This window comes from Anopheles nili, chromosome X (genome assembly GCF_943737925.1).
Source record: "Anopheles nili chromosome X, idAnoNiliSN_F5_01, whole genome shotgun sequence".
Lineage (NCBI taxonomy): Eukaryota > Metazoa > Arthropoda > Insecta > Diptera > Culicidae > Anopheles > Anopheles nili.
In genome coordinates, this window is record NC_071293.1 from 10,708,854 (window position 1) to 10,724,983 (window position 16,130).

Sequence of the window (16,130 nt, forward strand, 5' to 3'; positions counted from 1 at the left end):
TCGAATCCTGTCAGGATACGAGCGCTCGAACGTATCCTGAGGGTGATGCGAGCTACCCGGTGTAGCGCTAGTGCTGCCCTAATTTTAAACCCCTCTTATATCGTGTAGGCAACTGAGCAAAATAAAGACTTTCTAATGGCAATTAAAGAGAAGAAAAACTTGTTTCAAGTCTCGTGTTTATTGGCGGTTGAATTTGCGAAAGAAAGCTCCTGAAGACGAACACAGCTTGAAAAGGTATTGCTTGAAAGGTTTACCCGAACAAAAAACGAACTCAAGCAGACAATGATTTCGTACTTTCAAACAAAAAGCATATGTTTTCAGGCTAAACCGCGCTCAGGAACGTGTACGAAGCGTGACATAAGAACGGCAAGCAAAACTTTGGAGCAACAAGCTGGAGCTGGACGGAACATGCTGTTTCAACAAATGCCACAGGGTTCGGGGCTCAGCATTTACACCAGTCTTCTGCTGAGACCTTTCAATAATAAGACGCATTCTGTGGGGCTTGCCCAACAACGGAAAATAGTCCGCAAGCTGTGCAATTAGTGTGCCGGTTCAGGGACGTCCTGCAAATCGCCGCCTGTTTCGTAGAATTATGCAACTGCAATAGGGTTCCATATAAGATTGCAGTTAACGACGAGTGGTGTCTATAATAAAATGCTCTGGATTTCACGCACATAGAGCGAGTATTAGATGCATCAAACGGTGTTCAAAGAGGCCAAAAGATATACGACAGTTTGGAAGAATTTCTTTACAAGGATACAAAAAAGAAAAACGCCCTGGAATCGATCTGGAAATTGTTCTATTTAATATCTTTTTTCCGTTGGTTGATGGTTTCGTCGCATTTGTTTTTCAGCAAACTCGAACGCAGTAAGCCTGACATCCATCCGCGCCTTAAGGAACGTGCCGACTCGTCCGTCCTATCTTTTCCACCGTAAAGTTTTCCATTTCCAAATAGTTCGCTCTCTCACTCGCCCTTCTCTTTCTTTGCTTCACATTCTGCCGCCCAAGCTGCCCTGGGGATGGCAGCTGTTAATTTCGTTAAAAACTTGTTGCATTAAACTCTAACAGACAAATTCAACTGAAACATTAATAGAGCTTGTTTTGATTTTCTTTTTCTTCCGCTTGCTAGAAAGTCGTTCCTCTTCTTTCCTCTCCAAATGCTAAATTGTAACACGATCGGTCGCCTCGCTGGCGCCACTGTAACTGCCGCACGTGTTCGCGCTCCTTACGCTGTTTGTTTGCCGCATTTGTCCTTGCTTTGATGAACAATAAATATAATTTTTTTTCTCTCCCACATGCGTCCCTCTTACTCGCCTGCCTGAAACGGGCTTCCCATCTTATATAAATATACTATTTTATCTTACGGACACAGGCGCAGTGTTTTTCCTTTTCCTGCCTATCACCTAGTGGCCCTTCCACGGCGGTATCAATAAACGCCAACAAATGTACAGGAAAACGGGAACAAGGGGTGGAGGAGGGGCAGGGTGAATAAGGTGCGGGGAAGGGGGTGCTAGGAGGATCTCCAAATATTCACCTAGCACAGAACCTTCGTGGAGGTGTTACTCAAACAAACCACAGCACAACAGCCTGTATTTGCTCCGTGATGTACCATTCGCTAACATCGCCTGTTTGCGAGCTGTCCACGACCTGTATAATGTAGATTTTCGGCTCGCATTTATGCCAGTATGAGGCTTTAACTATCTTCTTTTTTAAACTCTTTAACGAAATGAAGCCGCTTTCTACGACTTTAATGCAGCAAACCCATTTTAAGTAGGTCGATTGTAACAACATTATGTAAAAAACTGGATTTGTTTTTCTTCTTTACAATCCTACGATCACAATATAGCATTAAGTGGGCTTTCTAGTCTAGTGGCATGTTTTTCTGCCGGTGGTTGATGTTCTCATATCAACTGCTTTCGGAAACAGATGTTGCATTTGATTTACTATTTGTTTTCGAAACAACACTCTTCACGATTACCGTAGCAACGACCTATTGTGGAACTAACGATCTGGATCGGGCCTGAAACAAAGATATTTCATCAATTTTGAATTTTCTTGAGATTTGCTTTAAATTTTAGTATCACATACTAAAATTGATAGGTTTTTTATATGTTTTATGATCTCAATCTTCGAAAGAAAGGTCTCCCGATGTGCATCATTATAATCCTTCTTGCCGCTATGGAATGAAAATGGGAAAAGTAACACAAATTTTATTTCACGAATGGCAAACATATGAAGAAAAAGTGTTCACGTTTATGTAACAATCCATTTTGTTTTTAATAATAAAATCGTTTTAGTTAGTTTAAGTTTACGACCTGTATAGAGAACATTTACAAAACAAAATTCAAACAAACAGGGCCATGACTACTTGATTTATCATGTAGGGAAATTGAAACAAAAAATAGTTTAAAAAATACGAATTGCATTATTTATCAGCTATATGCCGTTATTGTCTGTCGAAACAAGAATTAATGAGTGAGTTTACAATATTGTTGTAAACTGCAGCACACAGCTTGCAATAAAAATTATAAGAACTAATTAGTAATTTGAATTTTGAACGAGCCAAATTTTAAATTGATCCTTTTTGAGCCTTTTTCGATTGTCCAGTTTAAAAAAAAATAAAAACAATTTTTGAAATTTCTAGACTAGAACACCGCCTTAATAGAAACAGTAAAAGTAGTAGTAGCAACAGTGTAAGTGCTCAAAATGCCCAAATATGACTTTGACATGGAAAGTTTCATATTATTTCATAATAATAAATTCAAACCTAACTTGAACGCATCACTTCCTTTGTCTCTAATTACGTTTTTATACAGATACAGATGTTGACACCAATAACAGCTTCGTACACATATGAATAAAAACCCGAAACATATAACAACTGACTAACGTCAATTTTACGAACACAAAAAAAGCAATAACACACATTTTATCCACGTAGCCATTCAGTTAAATAGCCAATCGGGGTGACCACGAATGGTTCACGATTAGCTCCAACAGTGTAACGTGATAGCTTTAAAAATAGATAAGATTGCACATATCCGGTGATGTTCAGCACATGTCTAGAACAATAGTAAGGAATAGAAAAAAAAAAGATAAGATTTAAATAAAAACACATATAGGTGCTGCTTCGCCCTGGTGTTGCTGGGAACATATAGGCGTTGCATGGTTAACGGCTAAAATTCAGGCATTTAGGCATTGCGCGGCGTCGATAGATAAATACTATAATAATATACTAAAGCAAGTGAAGGAGGTACACATTTCACTCTCTCTCTCTCTTTCCCTAGCTCTTATTCTCTTGATTACTATTTCTCTCAGTCATCTAGCCAATAGTCTGTAATATGGTAGCAAATGAGCGATTTCTTTGGATTTCCTTCCTTTTGTTTCGCTTGAACAGATTTAATTTTGTAATCCAGAGCGGCGTAGATTGGTGTCTAAACGTCCCCGGTTAAGGCGGACGCGCACACAGTCGGCAAGGTTTCGTTCTCCTCGCACAGCATGCGGGAGTTCACTTTGTTCGTATAGGTTTTTCTCTCTCTCTCTCTCTCTCTCTCTCGCTTGTATAGCTTGTATAGCTCGGTTGACGTTTATGTACGGGGGATTTGTTTTTGGCAGCTGGTATCAAATATCACGTTGTTTAAGTTATCCGCATAAGCCCGGTCGTGTCCTTTCATGGTACCTGCCGCTCTATCTATCTACGCTAGCTACGCTACTCTAACCTACCTAACCACACTCGCGCATCGCGCTGATTGTCATGAGCCAACCTGACCCCGGTTCCGGTGGCCAACAACCGCGGGTATGATGGCTGCGACCGCAACCGGGTGGTGACCTGATGCACGATGTTGCTGAGAGCGTGCTGTGGACGGCGTGCTTCGGATAATCGACCACTCGCCGGGCTCTCGTACCGGCCACCGGGTACGTCTAGTCTACACCCGAAAAGCCCTGGCTGCCTTCGACGGCCTGTACGAGCCGCTCCTTTAGCTGGTGGTAGTTCTCGTATGGTGGCAGATCCAACCGGTTGAAGCTGTCGAAACAGGGGAAAAGGATTAAAACAGGTGCTAGAGGTATAGCACACCCAAAAACACACACGTGAGAGTGTCCAACTCACCAAGTATGAGCCCGTGGGTAATTCTCCGGAGTGCCCCACTTTTCGATGGTGAACATTTGCGGTCCATTCGATCCGTACAGCTCCTTGAACCCGTTCATGGGCACCCGAGACGTGCCAGTGACGAACTGCAGCAACCGGGCGCGCATCTCGGTGGAGAACGACAACACCGCACGCCAGAACCACTGGATGACGAGGTGGTTCGGGTAGTAATCGCCCTTATACAGCGTGTTACGCTTCCAATCGCGCAAATCGATACACTGGATGCCGCACATCAGCAGCTCGAGCTCGTGTTCGTCGAATATCTTAAGCAGATTAAGCGGCACGAGTGAACCGAACCCATCCAGGAAGGCTTGCATCTGGACCTGAACGCGTGACACAAACCGCCACTGGATGACGAGCCGGATGTACTCGTCCTTGTTCTCGTTGGTCACGTCAATATCGGCACCATTTGGTAGCAGCTCGTGCTGTGTCGTCTGCCCGAACGTTTCCTCATCCACGCAGAATGTCAGCATCAGCTCGCTCGGGTCGTTCTCCTTGATCCAGACGAGCGAGTTGTAGTACTCGGTATCTACCGCTTCCATGTCCTTCAGGTCGATGGGCTTCTGCAGCATCATCTTGTAGAACGGGCGGATAAAGAACGCGTCCAGCAGCTTACCGTGGTACACGGCCATACCAGCAATGCGCCCGATGAACCTGTACCGGTGTTGAACCAACCGAACCAGTTAACGAAACGCAGGATGGGACAACAGCAAACACTACCTGAAGTAGAGCAGATGGTCCTCATTGCACAGCTCGCTGTACGGGTTGATCTGCAGCGTGTAGTTGTCCATGGCCGAGTACTCGAAAAGCCCGTAGTACGGATTGAACATCTCCTTCGACAGCAGGTAGAACCATTCACGAGCTAACCCACCATAATCCAGTCCAGCTTCGCCCTCAAACTCAATCCACAGCTTCGTCTTCAGCAAATCCAACCGTGTCACGGAGTTGATGATCCGGTACGAGTCCTCCATGATGGACGCGCGTCGCACCTTGATTTCGATCTTGTTTGGCACGTTTTGCTGGTGTGCCAGCGTGTACCGGAACAGAAAGGATACGCATTAGAACCGAACGGTAAATGTGTGTGCTCTCCAACGTGCATACGTACCGGTTTTCGTAGCTGCGTCTTTAGGTACTCGTACTTTCGCTTGTAATCGCGGGAGTAGGGCACCGCCTGCCCGGCTATGTTGGGAATGGACAGTCGCGGATCCTCCCACTGCGTAGTCCGGGTGTCTGAAACAAAACGTGAGCTGTGAGTTAGTACACCTTTAGCAAAACCTGCCTGTCACGTGGTCGTGGACTCACTGTGGTCGATGAAAAAGATGCGACCGTCGCTGTGGACGCGTTCCTCCCAACCCTCGGGTAGCGGGGCCAAACCCTCCTCCGGCCGGCGTACATCGTTGGACGCTACAGCACCCTGGCTGGATGGCATTGGACTAGCTCGGCCCGTACGCGGATCTACCCACGACGTCTTCCGCTCATTGTGATCGATGAAGAACACGCGCCCGTTCGGGGCAAGCTGCATCGACCAGCCGGCTGGTAACATCGAACCAGGACCTCCTCCACCAGACGGACTGCTACCAGACGAGTCATTCTCGTTCGAAGTAGACGAACGCGTCGAGGAACGATCATCGCTCGTGTCGTTATTGTTGATGCTGTTGCTGCCATTACTCGCCGGATGGGCCGCACCGGTTCCACCATTATTGTTGTTGTTGCTGCTTCCGGTGCTGGTCGAAGGACGTCCATCACCGTTCAAAGGACCACAAGCACTGCCATTGCTGCTGCTGCTGTTGCTGCCACTGCGTACGACCGCTCGTGTGGGCCCACTGTCCAGTTCGTCCTCGAGAGCGTCGATGCGGTGTTGCTGAGCACGCAAACTGCTGTCACTGCCGATCGATGACCGGCTGGAGGATCGACGGCCACTCTCACTCAGGTGTGGTGCCGCTCGAAGCGGAACACCGCCATTTTCACCGTCCTATACGGTGGGGAAAGCGACCACCGAAATGAGAGGTTAAACAACAGGGATATGGTTAAGAAGGACGACAAGCATTAACATCTTCGATACCTAGCCAAACACACACATACACACGCGCGCGCTTAAGGACAAACCACACTGTTTAGGTGGAAAACGTTTGCTTTATACAAAGGAGGCTCTGCATTTTTCTAGCCCTAAATCACCACACACACACACACACACACACACATACAGCGACGAAAAATCTAACCAGGACCACAAGCTAGCTACTATGGAACACACTACCCAACCATCAACAACCACATACGTACAAGAAGCGAAACATATTACACGGTGCAAAGCGGTTCCTTTTTTTCCTTTTTGACATTCCTACATTGGTAGATTGTACAAATTTTTGAGCATTTTTTTTCTTTGACCATTCCTTTGATCATAGAAACCGAAATGCGCTTCAAGGACACCTGCAAAGCATCACCAACATCGCACCAAACCCACCACAAAAAGAAGCCACCCACAGAGCTGCTGAGGGTTTTTTTTATGTTCGCCCGAAACAAACGTTACCTCCTCGCTATCGGACAGCGGTTCCAGGGCAAGGGCCCGATGCCGTAATCCGGTTCCCATCGTGCACCGGTCCGCAACGGTTAACCTCCACGGTGGCGGAACTAAGGCAGACCTAACGATGATCACCATCGAAAAAGGGGGGGGGGGCCAGGGTGGAAAAGGCGCGAAACAACCCGAACCACGGAAACCAAGAGAAAGTGGTGTGAAATGTTCAGAAAACGAGTGTCCGATGCAGGGAATACCGGGAGAGAGAGAGAAAAACAAGAACGCACCTTGAGCGTCGCTCCAGAGTCGTCACCCGTCGTTCACCGGAAGTGGCCACATTCCGGTTGGTGCTAGCACGGACAAGCGCGGCCGGAAGCTTCGGTGGAGCACTGAGCCGAAGCGTTCGCAGGGATTGGCATGAGTCCGTGCGAAGCACTACCACATCCGGCTCCATCAGCTCGCTAGCGGGTCGCTCCGAAAGGCTGGCGATTGAGGATGAAGCGATGGAATTGCTTCGCGAACCGTTCAACTGCAGGGCGGCCAGTTCGGACCCCAGGCTACCTGTTTCCGGCTGGCAAAGGTGCGTGAGGATCAGAGCAGATCGGTGTCTGTACAAGCCAAGCCTACTCGAACACGTTCGGGGGAAAACGAAGGACAACTAGCGTATGTATTGGTGGACATGACGGGATTCCTTCTGGATTCCGCGTCACCCGCGAGCCAACAGGAGGGAGGGGGGGAGTGAAAACGAAAACCCTACGCAAAACACACACACACAAACACACACGCAAAAGAAAGAAAAAAATCCCCCAGCTGAGACAGGAGTGTTTGCGGCTAGAAAACAACCGAGTGCGGGTTTTGTGGAGTGACAGTAACCTCTAATCTGCCGGCCGAAAGCAGATACTCCATGATGGACACCGGTGGGCTGCGTTCTGGCGTCGAAGCGGGTACGGGCGTTCCAAGGACGAGCGCATCCAGGCCCACCTCGTCGTTATCCGGTGGCACAGCGCTGGTAACATCAACCGTGCCCGGTTGCGCCTCGTACACATGCCCGGTGCAGTTTGGCACCAGCTCTTCCTCTTCCATCGTGTCGAACGACTCGTTATCGATGCTTATGTTGTCCATGTCCTTTCGATGTGTGTGCCGCAGCGAAGGGAAGAAACAACCACGGGTTCGTGTTCAAGTACACCCCAACGCGGACAAGATCAGAGCAAGTGGCACACGCACAAAAACCACAATAAAGAGGGCGCATTTCGCTCGGGTCGAACTGCGCGAGCACAATCTGCGCACACCCAAAACCACGGGAACCTCGTGGGCAGGATGAGGGAACCAAAGGGACGCAGCATACTTACCGTCGCACTATCATCAACGCTAATGTGCACTCGGCGCTGAAATGCGACATCCATGTCGCTCTCCGCGATCGTCTCCATAGGCCTGCGAGTGAAGGTGGAGGAGTTCGAGTTAGATGTGGAGCCTCAAAAAGGACCTCCTCGGTCTGCAACTTACACTGCCGTGGGCCGCTCCCACTGGGTAGATCGGGCAACGTGATTCACGTAGTAAGTCCGCCCATTCGCATCCTGACGTTCCTCCCAACCTTGGGGCAGTTCGAGCGCGTTGGTCGATGCTCGTGGCACACTGGTGACCTACAGGAAAAAAATGAAGGTGTTTAGAGCTGCTTATACGCTGCGGTTGAGACGTGTGAGTCCCTTACGGTTGGAACAGGGCTGGATTCGATCATTTCCCAATCGGTTTCGTTGGTGTCCTGATCCACGATGTACGCATGATACAGCTGCAGCTCTCCACGTACGTTCGAGCGGGCGCTATTGCGAAGGAGTTGAAGAGAAAGCAAAAGAGTTAGATGGCCGTATCTAGCGTTAAGCTCAGCTATCAACAGATAAAGCACGCGTGACCCGGACAAACGAAAGCTTGCTTGAGAAATCATAAAATCAAAATCAACCATACCGAACTGACCTGCGTGGCCGCAGTGGGTAGCTACGGGCCGGAATCTCAACACCGGGCCGCTCCCGGGGCAGCTGTTCGAGTGGCAACTCCACCATACCCAGGAAGTCATCCCGCGTGAGCCGGTTCTCATCAAACACCTGGAAGACGAGCTTATGCTCGGTGGGTTTGACGCGAAAGATAAACTCCTCATTCCACTTGGGGTGGAGCGTTTTTTTCTTCGTCTTCGTCAGCACCGACTGCACGTTGACGTCGCCGCTGACCATGTTCAGGTCGATGCGCACGTACGGGTCGCTGATGGCCGCAGGCGTAGCGGGGTGAGCGTGGCAACCCGGGGCGCAAAATGAAAACAAAAACGCAAAAAAAACACCGATTAATTAGATTTCGTGCCAGGGCGCACAACACGGCGGTCGCGTCACTCGGCCATTTACCTTGCGCCGAAAATGTCCTTTTTTGCGAGCTGCAGCCCAGCGACAACCTTAATCCGCAGCGCGTACGTTCCGTCCATGGCCTGGAAGTGGAAGGGAAGTGGGTGAGAAAAAAAACCAAAAAACAATGGTTCCATTTCTGAACGCGGTGCACGTGCCGCTGACGTTTCTGATCTTCTGCGCAAATGTGCTGACGCGAGCTAAGCAAGTCTGCTCCAGATTGTGGTTCCTTTCAACCGGAAACAGCATGCCTTTGGATGCCTTGCATGCCGCCGACCCGTTGACCAGTGTGGGTGTGTTATTTCACCTGCAGTTCAAAAGGGAAAACCTCGCTCGACACGCTTTTCCATGGCCCTTTTCCAACGGCTGCTTCGATGTTGGATTCAAACCAACAAACAACACGGCACATTGGGCCTGCGTGCTTCTGCCAAGATGCCGTGAGCCCTTGTTTGGATGCGCGTGCTTTCTTCTTTCTCCTTCGCTCGCTCGCTCACTCTCCCATTCTCTCTGTCTCTCTCTCTCTCTCTCTTGGTCTATTCGCGTTTTGCTTTTATTATTATTTGTGCAGCCAGTGGCTCGCTGGCAAATGTCAAATGTGAATGGTCAATCGATTTTAGCCGCGGCTTCTCGGCTCACCGCCCTGTAGGCATGTGTAGCAACGAAAAACCTACACACACCACGGGGCCCGTGATGTTGTTATTGCGTGGTGCATGAAGGAAAAAGTGACTCATGGTGTAGCAATTTCTGCTACCAACGGTGAACCTGAGCCAACTCCTGAGCACGAACCGTTATCGAGACGCAAAGGCGGCACATTTCGCCGTCGCCGTCGCCGTTGCTTGGAAGGGGGTTCCATTCGAATCGATAAGGGGTTGTCTTTAAGGGGGTGGATAAACGCACCCTCCCCCCCCCTCCCTCCCCTGCCCCAATCCCTATCACACTTACGTGCAATCCGTCGGTGCCAGCGCCGACGAAGCCATTTTCGTCGCTCTGTGCCATGGCCGGGAAGATGGCGATCCTTTAGCCTGGAGCCTGGGTTGATGGAGGGGGGAGGGGTGGGTGGGTGGGTTGAGTTTTCCTACGCTCCACGCCGACCACCGCCAGTGGAGGCCACGTTTGATGGTTGATTGTTGCCTTGCGCGCGGTGTCGGGTCCTAGCCCGCCCAGGTGACCACACTCGCGGCAAAAAAAACCCACCGGACCCGCGGGTGTTGCTGGCTTATTGCACTGCACTACGGTAAATAAGGGTATAGGCTGCACTACGATTAGGGTCTTCGCGATCGCATCGTCAACAACATGCAACTGCAATTGACAGCCGCATGCCCGAGCTGGTTTCGTTCCGCAGCATCACCTGAAGGGAAATCTTGCGCGTCGATGGCTCGTTTTCTTTTGTTTTGTATTTTCTTTTTTTCACACACAGTGCACGGTGGTCGGTGGTGTCGCCACGCTTGCAGCCCGAAACCCGGAACGCCCCCGGTTGACTCTCAAACACAACGGAAATAAAACGCTGCTTGTGTATAAATCGCACGGAATTTCGCTTCTAATCTAATAAACACTGCGAGGCCCGAGCGCTCACTAACTGCACCTGCTACGGCTCGGTCGCACGCTTACCGCTCACGCACACGTAGCATAGCCAGTGTAGGCTAGCCTTGGCGATATTTGAAGCGAAATCAAACGTCGATAAAATGTCAGTGAGATGAAATCGAATAATTTCAATGCGTTATATTACACGCAAGTAACACGAAAAACGATAATAAAACCGGCACGGTGGTCTAGAGGGAGGAATTTAACTAAAGTACTTTGCTTGAAACAAACTGAAGTGTTCAGTGCAGATGGCCAGTCAACATGGATGTTTGACGTTTGCATAAGAAAAACACTCTTGACAGAATGCCCGTGAAAAGAGTGGTAAAGTGAAAGTAGCTGTTGTAATGTTCCGCTTAACTGCGAGAGTGCTCCAGATTAAATGATCATTATACTGCCTAATGATTTGTGCGTTTCGCAATTTCGCTGACAAATAAAACATTTAAAAGTACACAGTCACTATAAAAGCTTTCGGAGAGTTTATTTCTGATTTTTTTGTATCTACTGCATGAATGTTTCGCTTGTTCCGTACACGTGGGAACGTCACTTTCCAGCTGGCCCGTCGCAAAACCGTTGGTTTCATATTCAAAAATAGAACAAAAACAGCAACACGAGCCAAAGTAAATAATAAGGTTTTTATTTGTTCCACCAGTTGATATTCGGACGGTACACTAATTTTGGAGCACATGTGGTCAGCTAAATATACATGCTTCTTGAAATATCAAGTCAACGGGTATAAACATTGCACGGAGGAGTATCAACTAGCGGAGCAATTTGCAATAAATAAATACATTCCTGCGCGTTTGGCCGCGCACCTCTAAACAACGAGTACTAATTTCAGCAAAATTTCGTTATTGACAATTTGCCGATTGCGTTCGCCTACCCTAGCATGTGTTTTACCGTTCTACGAGATGCTCGTGTGGATCATGGACTAATTCAAAATTGTCGCTCCTAGCAATGCGTTGCAGGTCAGTCTACTCCTATGCGCCAGAACTGAGGTAAAACGTACCTCCTCTTCCTCTAGCAGCGTTTTGTTCTTCCTTGGCATTAGGGCTCGCTCGTGTCAAGCACTCTAGCATACTTTTCCTACTCGTTTAGATTAAATAAATAAACTCTAAAACGGATTTAGTTTAATCTTTGTTAGTGTCACAAGACGGTACGCTTGGGTGTACGGCAAGCGCAGCCGCTGATAACTATAGTGTAGAATAACTTGACAAATATTCCGATAATAATAATCATTTGATTAAATATAACGATAATCACCGGGAATAACATACATCATAGACGGTGAACATTCATTCAAGATACTAGAAAACACGCACACCAAAAATAATTTAACTACCACCCTAGTTTATGACAAAGCGCGGCTGTCGACAGCCGAATGATACGCTTACGCTCGTCTTCCTCGCTATCCGCATCAAACAACCGCATCAATCCACGATTTCCTCTTCTCCAACAGTAAATTATTGATTAATAAATATTGCAATAAACCCGAGAAAATGATGACAGATGAAGGGAGCGTGTGTGTGGAATGTATGGATGGAAGCATAAAGTCAACAACTAATTCGCACGCCGCCATCGGCGACAACCTCACATCACGTAGGATGAAAATGCTGTATGAGAGGGAACATTACTAAAATAAACACCAACGCAAGCAAACCGTCGCGTTTTTGCATAGAGAGACTTAGGAAATGTTACGACTGAAGGCGCCGAAACCAGCTGCACAGTTGGTCGCTGTGACTACCCTTTCTTCACTGGTTGCTGGCATTCAGCTCCATTGGACGAACACCGGCCCCACCGACCACAGGACCGTTGGGCCGCGAACGGAACAAACGTAACGTCATCCACGTGGCGATCGAGTTGATCGGTGCGTTTGGACCCTGCGATCGATTCGCGATCATCTCCTTCTGCAGCTGGTATCTGTACAGCAGCGAACCGGCAATCAGTGCGGAAATGATGGTCGCCGAGATGACCAGAATGAACAGGATGCTGAAGCCTGGCACCGGCATGCAGATGCCGTAAACCACCTCTTCCGTGATCTTGCCCTGGAACACCGTCACGGCTTCCTGCTTGCTGTCTGGGTTGAAGGCAAGGTCTGCCTCCGAGATGACTTCGTAGATACCACTCACACCGATGTCCGCAGATCGTGCCTTGCGATCTGTGACACGCACAGACCGTCGTTGGCGAGATCGAACTCCAGCTTGGTTGTAGCTCTGGTTCTGCACGTCCTCTGCGTCAAGGTTGAGTGCTCGTGGACCTGCAACAGCTGGTAGACCCATGCGCTTTTCTGCGTCCATCTGGCGTGGTCCATGTGGGAACTTGTCGTCATCCATTGGTGTTCCCGGACCGGGCATGGTCTTTTGGGACATCTGTTGCAGTGACTGTGGTGGGTACTTTCCTGGACCCATTCCGACACCTGGCATGCCCGGTAGACCTGGCATTCCCGGCATTCCAGGCATACCCGGCATTCCCGGAGCAGGTCCAGCTCCCTGTGTCATCGGTGGAGACTGCTTCTTCATCATATCAGCCGAGAGCGCGGAGTGATCGCTCAGGAACAGCGACTCGATATCATCCATCGGTTCCCGGTTGTGGTGGTGATACTGCAGATAGTTGTCCTTTTTCTTAGCCGGCTGAGCTGGTGGTGGTTTCTTGTACTGGTTGAGATGCTTCTCTGAGTGGATGATATCGTCGTAGTACACGTCCTGCCCGTTCATTCCCGAATCGAGATCCTCTCCGGATTCTCCGGCCAGGATGTCATTGCTGTTGTGATTGACAAGTGTGTCCTTGCGTTCTAGTACTTCGTGCTGCTTTCCTCCCACAGGAACACCTGGGGTGCCTCCAACTGGAACTCCACTGTGCTGGCAGTGATCCAGACAACCATGGCGGCAAATCTCTACCTTACACTTGATGTGAACACTGAGCGCATCCGGGAACTTGAACGCATGGAAGAACGCGTACGTGATGACAGACGCCTTGTCATCGGGCGCACGAGCCTTCAAGAAGCGGGAGATCATCTTGGGCCGCAGCACGCAACCGTACTCATCGGACAGCTTGATCACATGGCCCGCTCCGTCAGACGCCACGCAGGACTTGACACGCATATCAAACTCACCGCGGAAATCGTTGATCGCCACTACCAGCGTCATAGTGGATCCGAGTGGCACAATACCACTCACTGCAGGTGCCCAGGGTCCCTTGCCCTGCTGGATCTCCATCCAACAGTCCACATTGTCACCTAAACGGGGGCAAAACGTCATCAGATCAAACCCTACGTGCCATTGTTCGTCGAATTTTTATCCTTACCTCTAAAATCCAGCTGAATCACATCAAGATCAGCAATCACCATGGGTGGCTTGGAAGCTGTCTTCTCGTAGTCGTTGAACCACTCGCACCGCAACCGCTTCGCTTCATCCCACACCTCAAGCAGGTCCTTGTCGTACTGCACGACAACGGTGTTTTCGTAAAACTGCCCATTCAAATCCGGTTTGGTGCCGCAGCGCGAGTACGAGATACGAAAGGTGAAGAAGGTTTTCCCCGTCGAGGGTGGCACGTAGATGCATCTCGGATCGCTGTGTTGGCCTGGAACGAAAGAGAATGCGACAAGATGGTACACACCGCTCCCACAATTCGTCACCTGCAGCAGAGGGTTTGCGCTTGCGATTCGTCACCATTTCACCACTCACCTTTCGAGCTGACAATTCCTTCGAATGGCGCCGAGAATGACAGGTGAACGTCCATGTGATCTTTACCGCACATCACCTCTAGTGCTGTTATGGAAGGCATTCCATCGGGGCGTTCGACGGGCCATATCTCATTTGTCGGTGTTGCTAATCGGATCTAATGTGACCATAAAGAAATGGAATTGTTTTATGATAGATGTACAATCTCTTTCGCATGCATCTTTTTGAAATGTATGTAACCTCTGCTGATCGTGCTTTCTGCAGGGTGGTCGGTAAATGGAAAGTTGGTCACAAGAAAAGCCATTTTCCTGTTTGAATCATTGTTGCAGCAAACAAAAAGGTATTCGACAAATATCCTAGAGTCACTGTATCTTCAAACATACATAATGTTAATGTTGACGAATCAATAAACTATAACAGTTAATGTTTAGAGACAAGGCTCTAACAAAATGCAATGTTTAACAGTTTATATATAAAAAGCTATCACTCTCTATATTGGACATTCCAATGAGCTCCCTAAAAAAGTACTAACTCGCCAACACACAGGCCAAAACCGGACTACAAAAAGTAGGTTGAGTTGCTGTCATTAACAAGTGGGTTTCCTTCCCTAGTCTGGTTCTGACGACTCAGGCGTAAAGTGATAGGCTCGCCGCAGTGAGAGTGCTTAGTGCTTCCGTGTCTCCCGAACATTGTATCGTCGGTAGTCCCCGCTGCCTGGACCATTTCCTCTTTCTACCTCGCTTTATCTCTTTCTTTCTTTCTTTCTTTTTACTTTTGCTCGCTGTGGAGCTTGAATCACGCACCTCTGCATGCAACATTTTAGGCCCTCGCCACTACCATTGCGCCGGGTAACAGGGACAGTAAAAATGTTCTCCTGAGATTGGCCGGTTCCAGCGACATCGGAACGAAAGAAAACGGAAGACGAAGCAAATCAGCCCCCTCATTCAAGGCGGGTAAAAACGAGCATGTTTGCGGGCTCTGCCACCATTCCTTTGGTGGTGGTGGATCCCACGAAACGAAAATTTATTGTAGGCCGCCGTTTTAATTATACTTTCATTTTTCATTACTAATGGGATTCGATTGCTTCGGTTTCCTCCAGCATCTCGTTTGCTCGGACGTAGACCTCCCCAAAAAAAAGGGCCAAGCACGCACACGAACACCTACCGCATGCACACATTTACACGCCAATCATTCTCTCGATACGGCTTCGATCGTGTGCTGCTGGTGTTATTGTTTTTTAATCCGCTTCCATCCCGCTACCAGCAGCAGTCAGCAGTGGTGGCACTGCTTTCTAGGTTCCTTACTCAGCAGCCGAATAACCGTGGCAAAGTGAGAAAGGACAAGAGCAAGGGGCTACACGAGGCGTGGTGAGAGCATTCGAAAATGCCTACACATATCATTATCGGGATGTCGGAATTTTAATTCATTTCTCCATTGTACAGCCCCCTTCTGGGCTGGCGCAATATTGCGAGAAATCAAAGTACGCAAGGCGAACTGGCCGAACAGGAAGGTGTGGAAGGCGAGCGGCACGAAAAAAAAAACATTAACGAATACTATGTAATTTGAGGCTGCCCCGGAAGCCCCCTGATGGGGAATTAGCATGTGCTTGCGTGTTCTCCACGCTGTAATGCTTGGTGTATAAATATTTGCGCCCCTCACTGACGTCTGTGTCATGTGCGTGGGGGAGCACATTTAGGGGGGTTTTCAATTTGGCAGTTACTCACCAGGTAGCAGAACGCGATCAGAACGACTCGATGGGCCCCCATCGGGGTAGGACCCCTCCCGGAGCGCCACATGGCAGGAGCTGTTTGTAGTGACGGGTTGAC

General features: G+C 48.9%; 2 protein-coding genes across 2 annotated transcripts; both read right to left on the reverse strand.

The window, feature by feature from the left end:
• Positions 1 to 3,903: 3,903 nt before the first annotated feature.
• On the reverse strand, positions 3,904 to 10,042 carry LOC128728957 (E3 ubiquitin-protein ligase Nedd-4-like). The gene is made up of 13 exons (XM_053822608.1): positions 9,989 to 10,042; positions 9,050 to 9,129; positions 8,622 to 8,912; positions 8,371 to 8,479; positions 8,166 to 8,302; positions 8,012 to 8,093; positions 6,950 to 7,191; positions 6,678 to 6,789; positions 5,450 to 6,119; positions 5,253 to 5,377; positions 4,868 to 5,166; positions 4,109 to 4,801; positions 3,904 to 4,024 (listed from the first exon to the last, which is right to left on the reverse strand). Exons 1-13 carry the CDS (start codon positions 10,040 to 10,042, stop codon positions 3,922 to 3,924), a joined length of 2,997 nt encoding a protein of 998 aa, XP_053678583.1. The 3' UTR covers positions 3,904 to 3,921.
• A 2,333-nt stretch (positions 10,043 to 12,375) lies between these two features.
• LOC128729143 (uncharacterized) lies at positions 12,376 to 16,100 on the reverse strand. Its single transcript, XM_053822795.1, has 4 exons — positions 16,029 to 16,100; positions 14,308 to 14,461; positions 13,928 to 14,203; positions 12,376 to 13,859 (listed from the first exon to the last, which is right to left on the reverse strand). Exons 1-4 carry the CDS (start codon positions 16,098 to 16,100, stop codon positions 12,376 to 12,378), a joined length of 1,986 nt encoding a protein of 661 aa, XP_053678770.1.
• Positions 16,101 to 16,130: the final 30 nt, after the last annotated feature.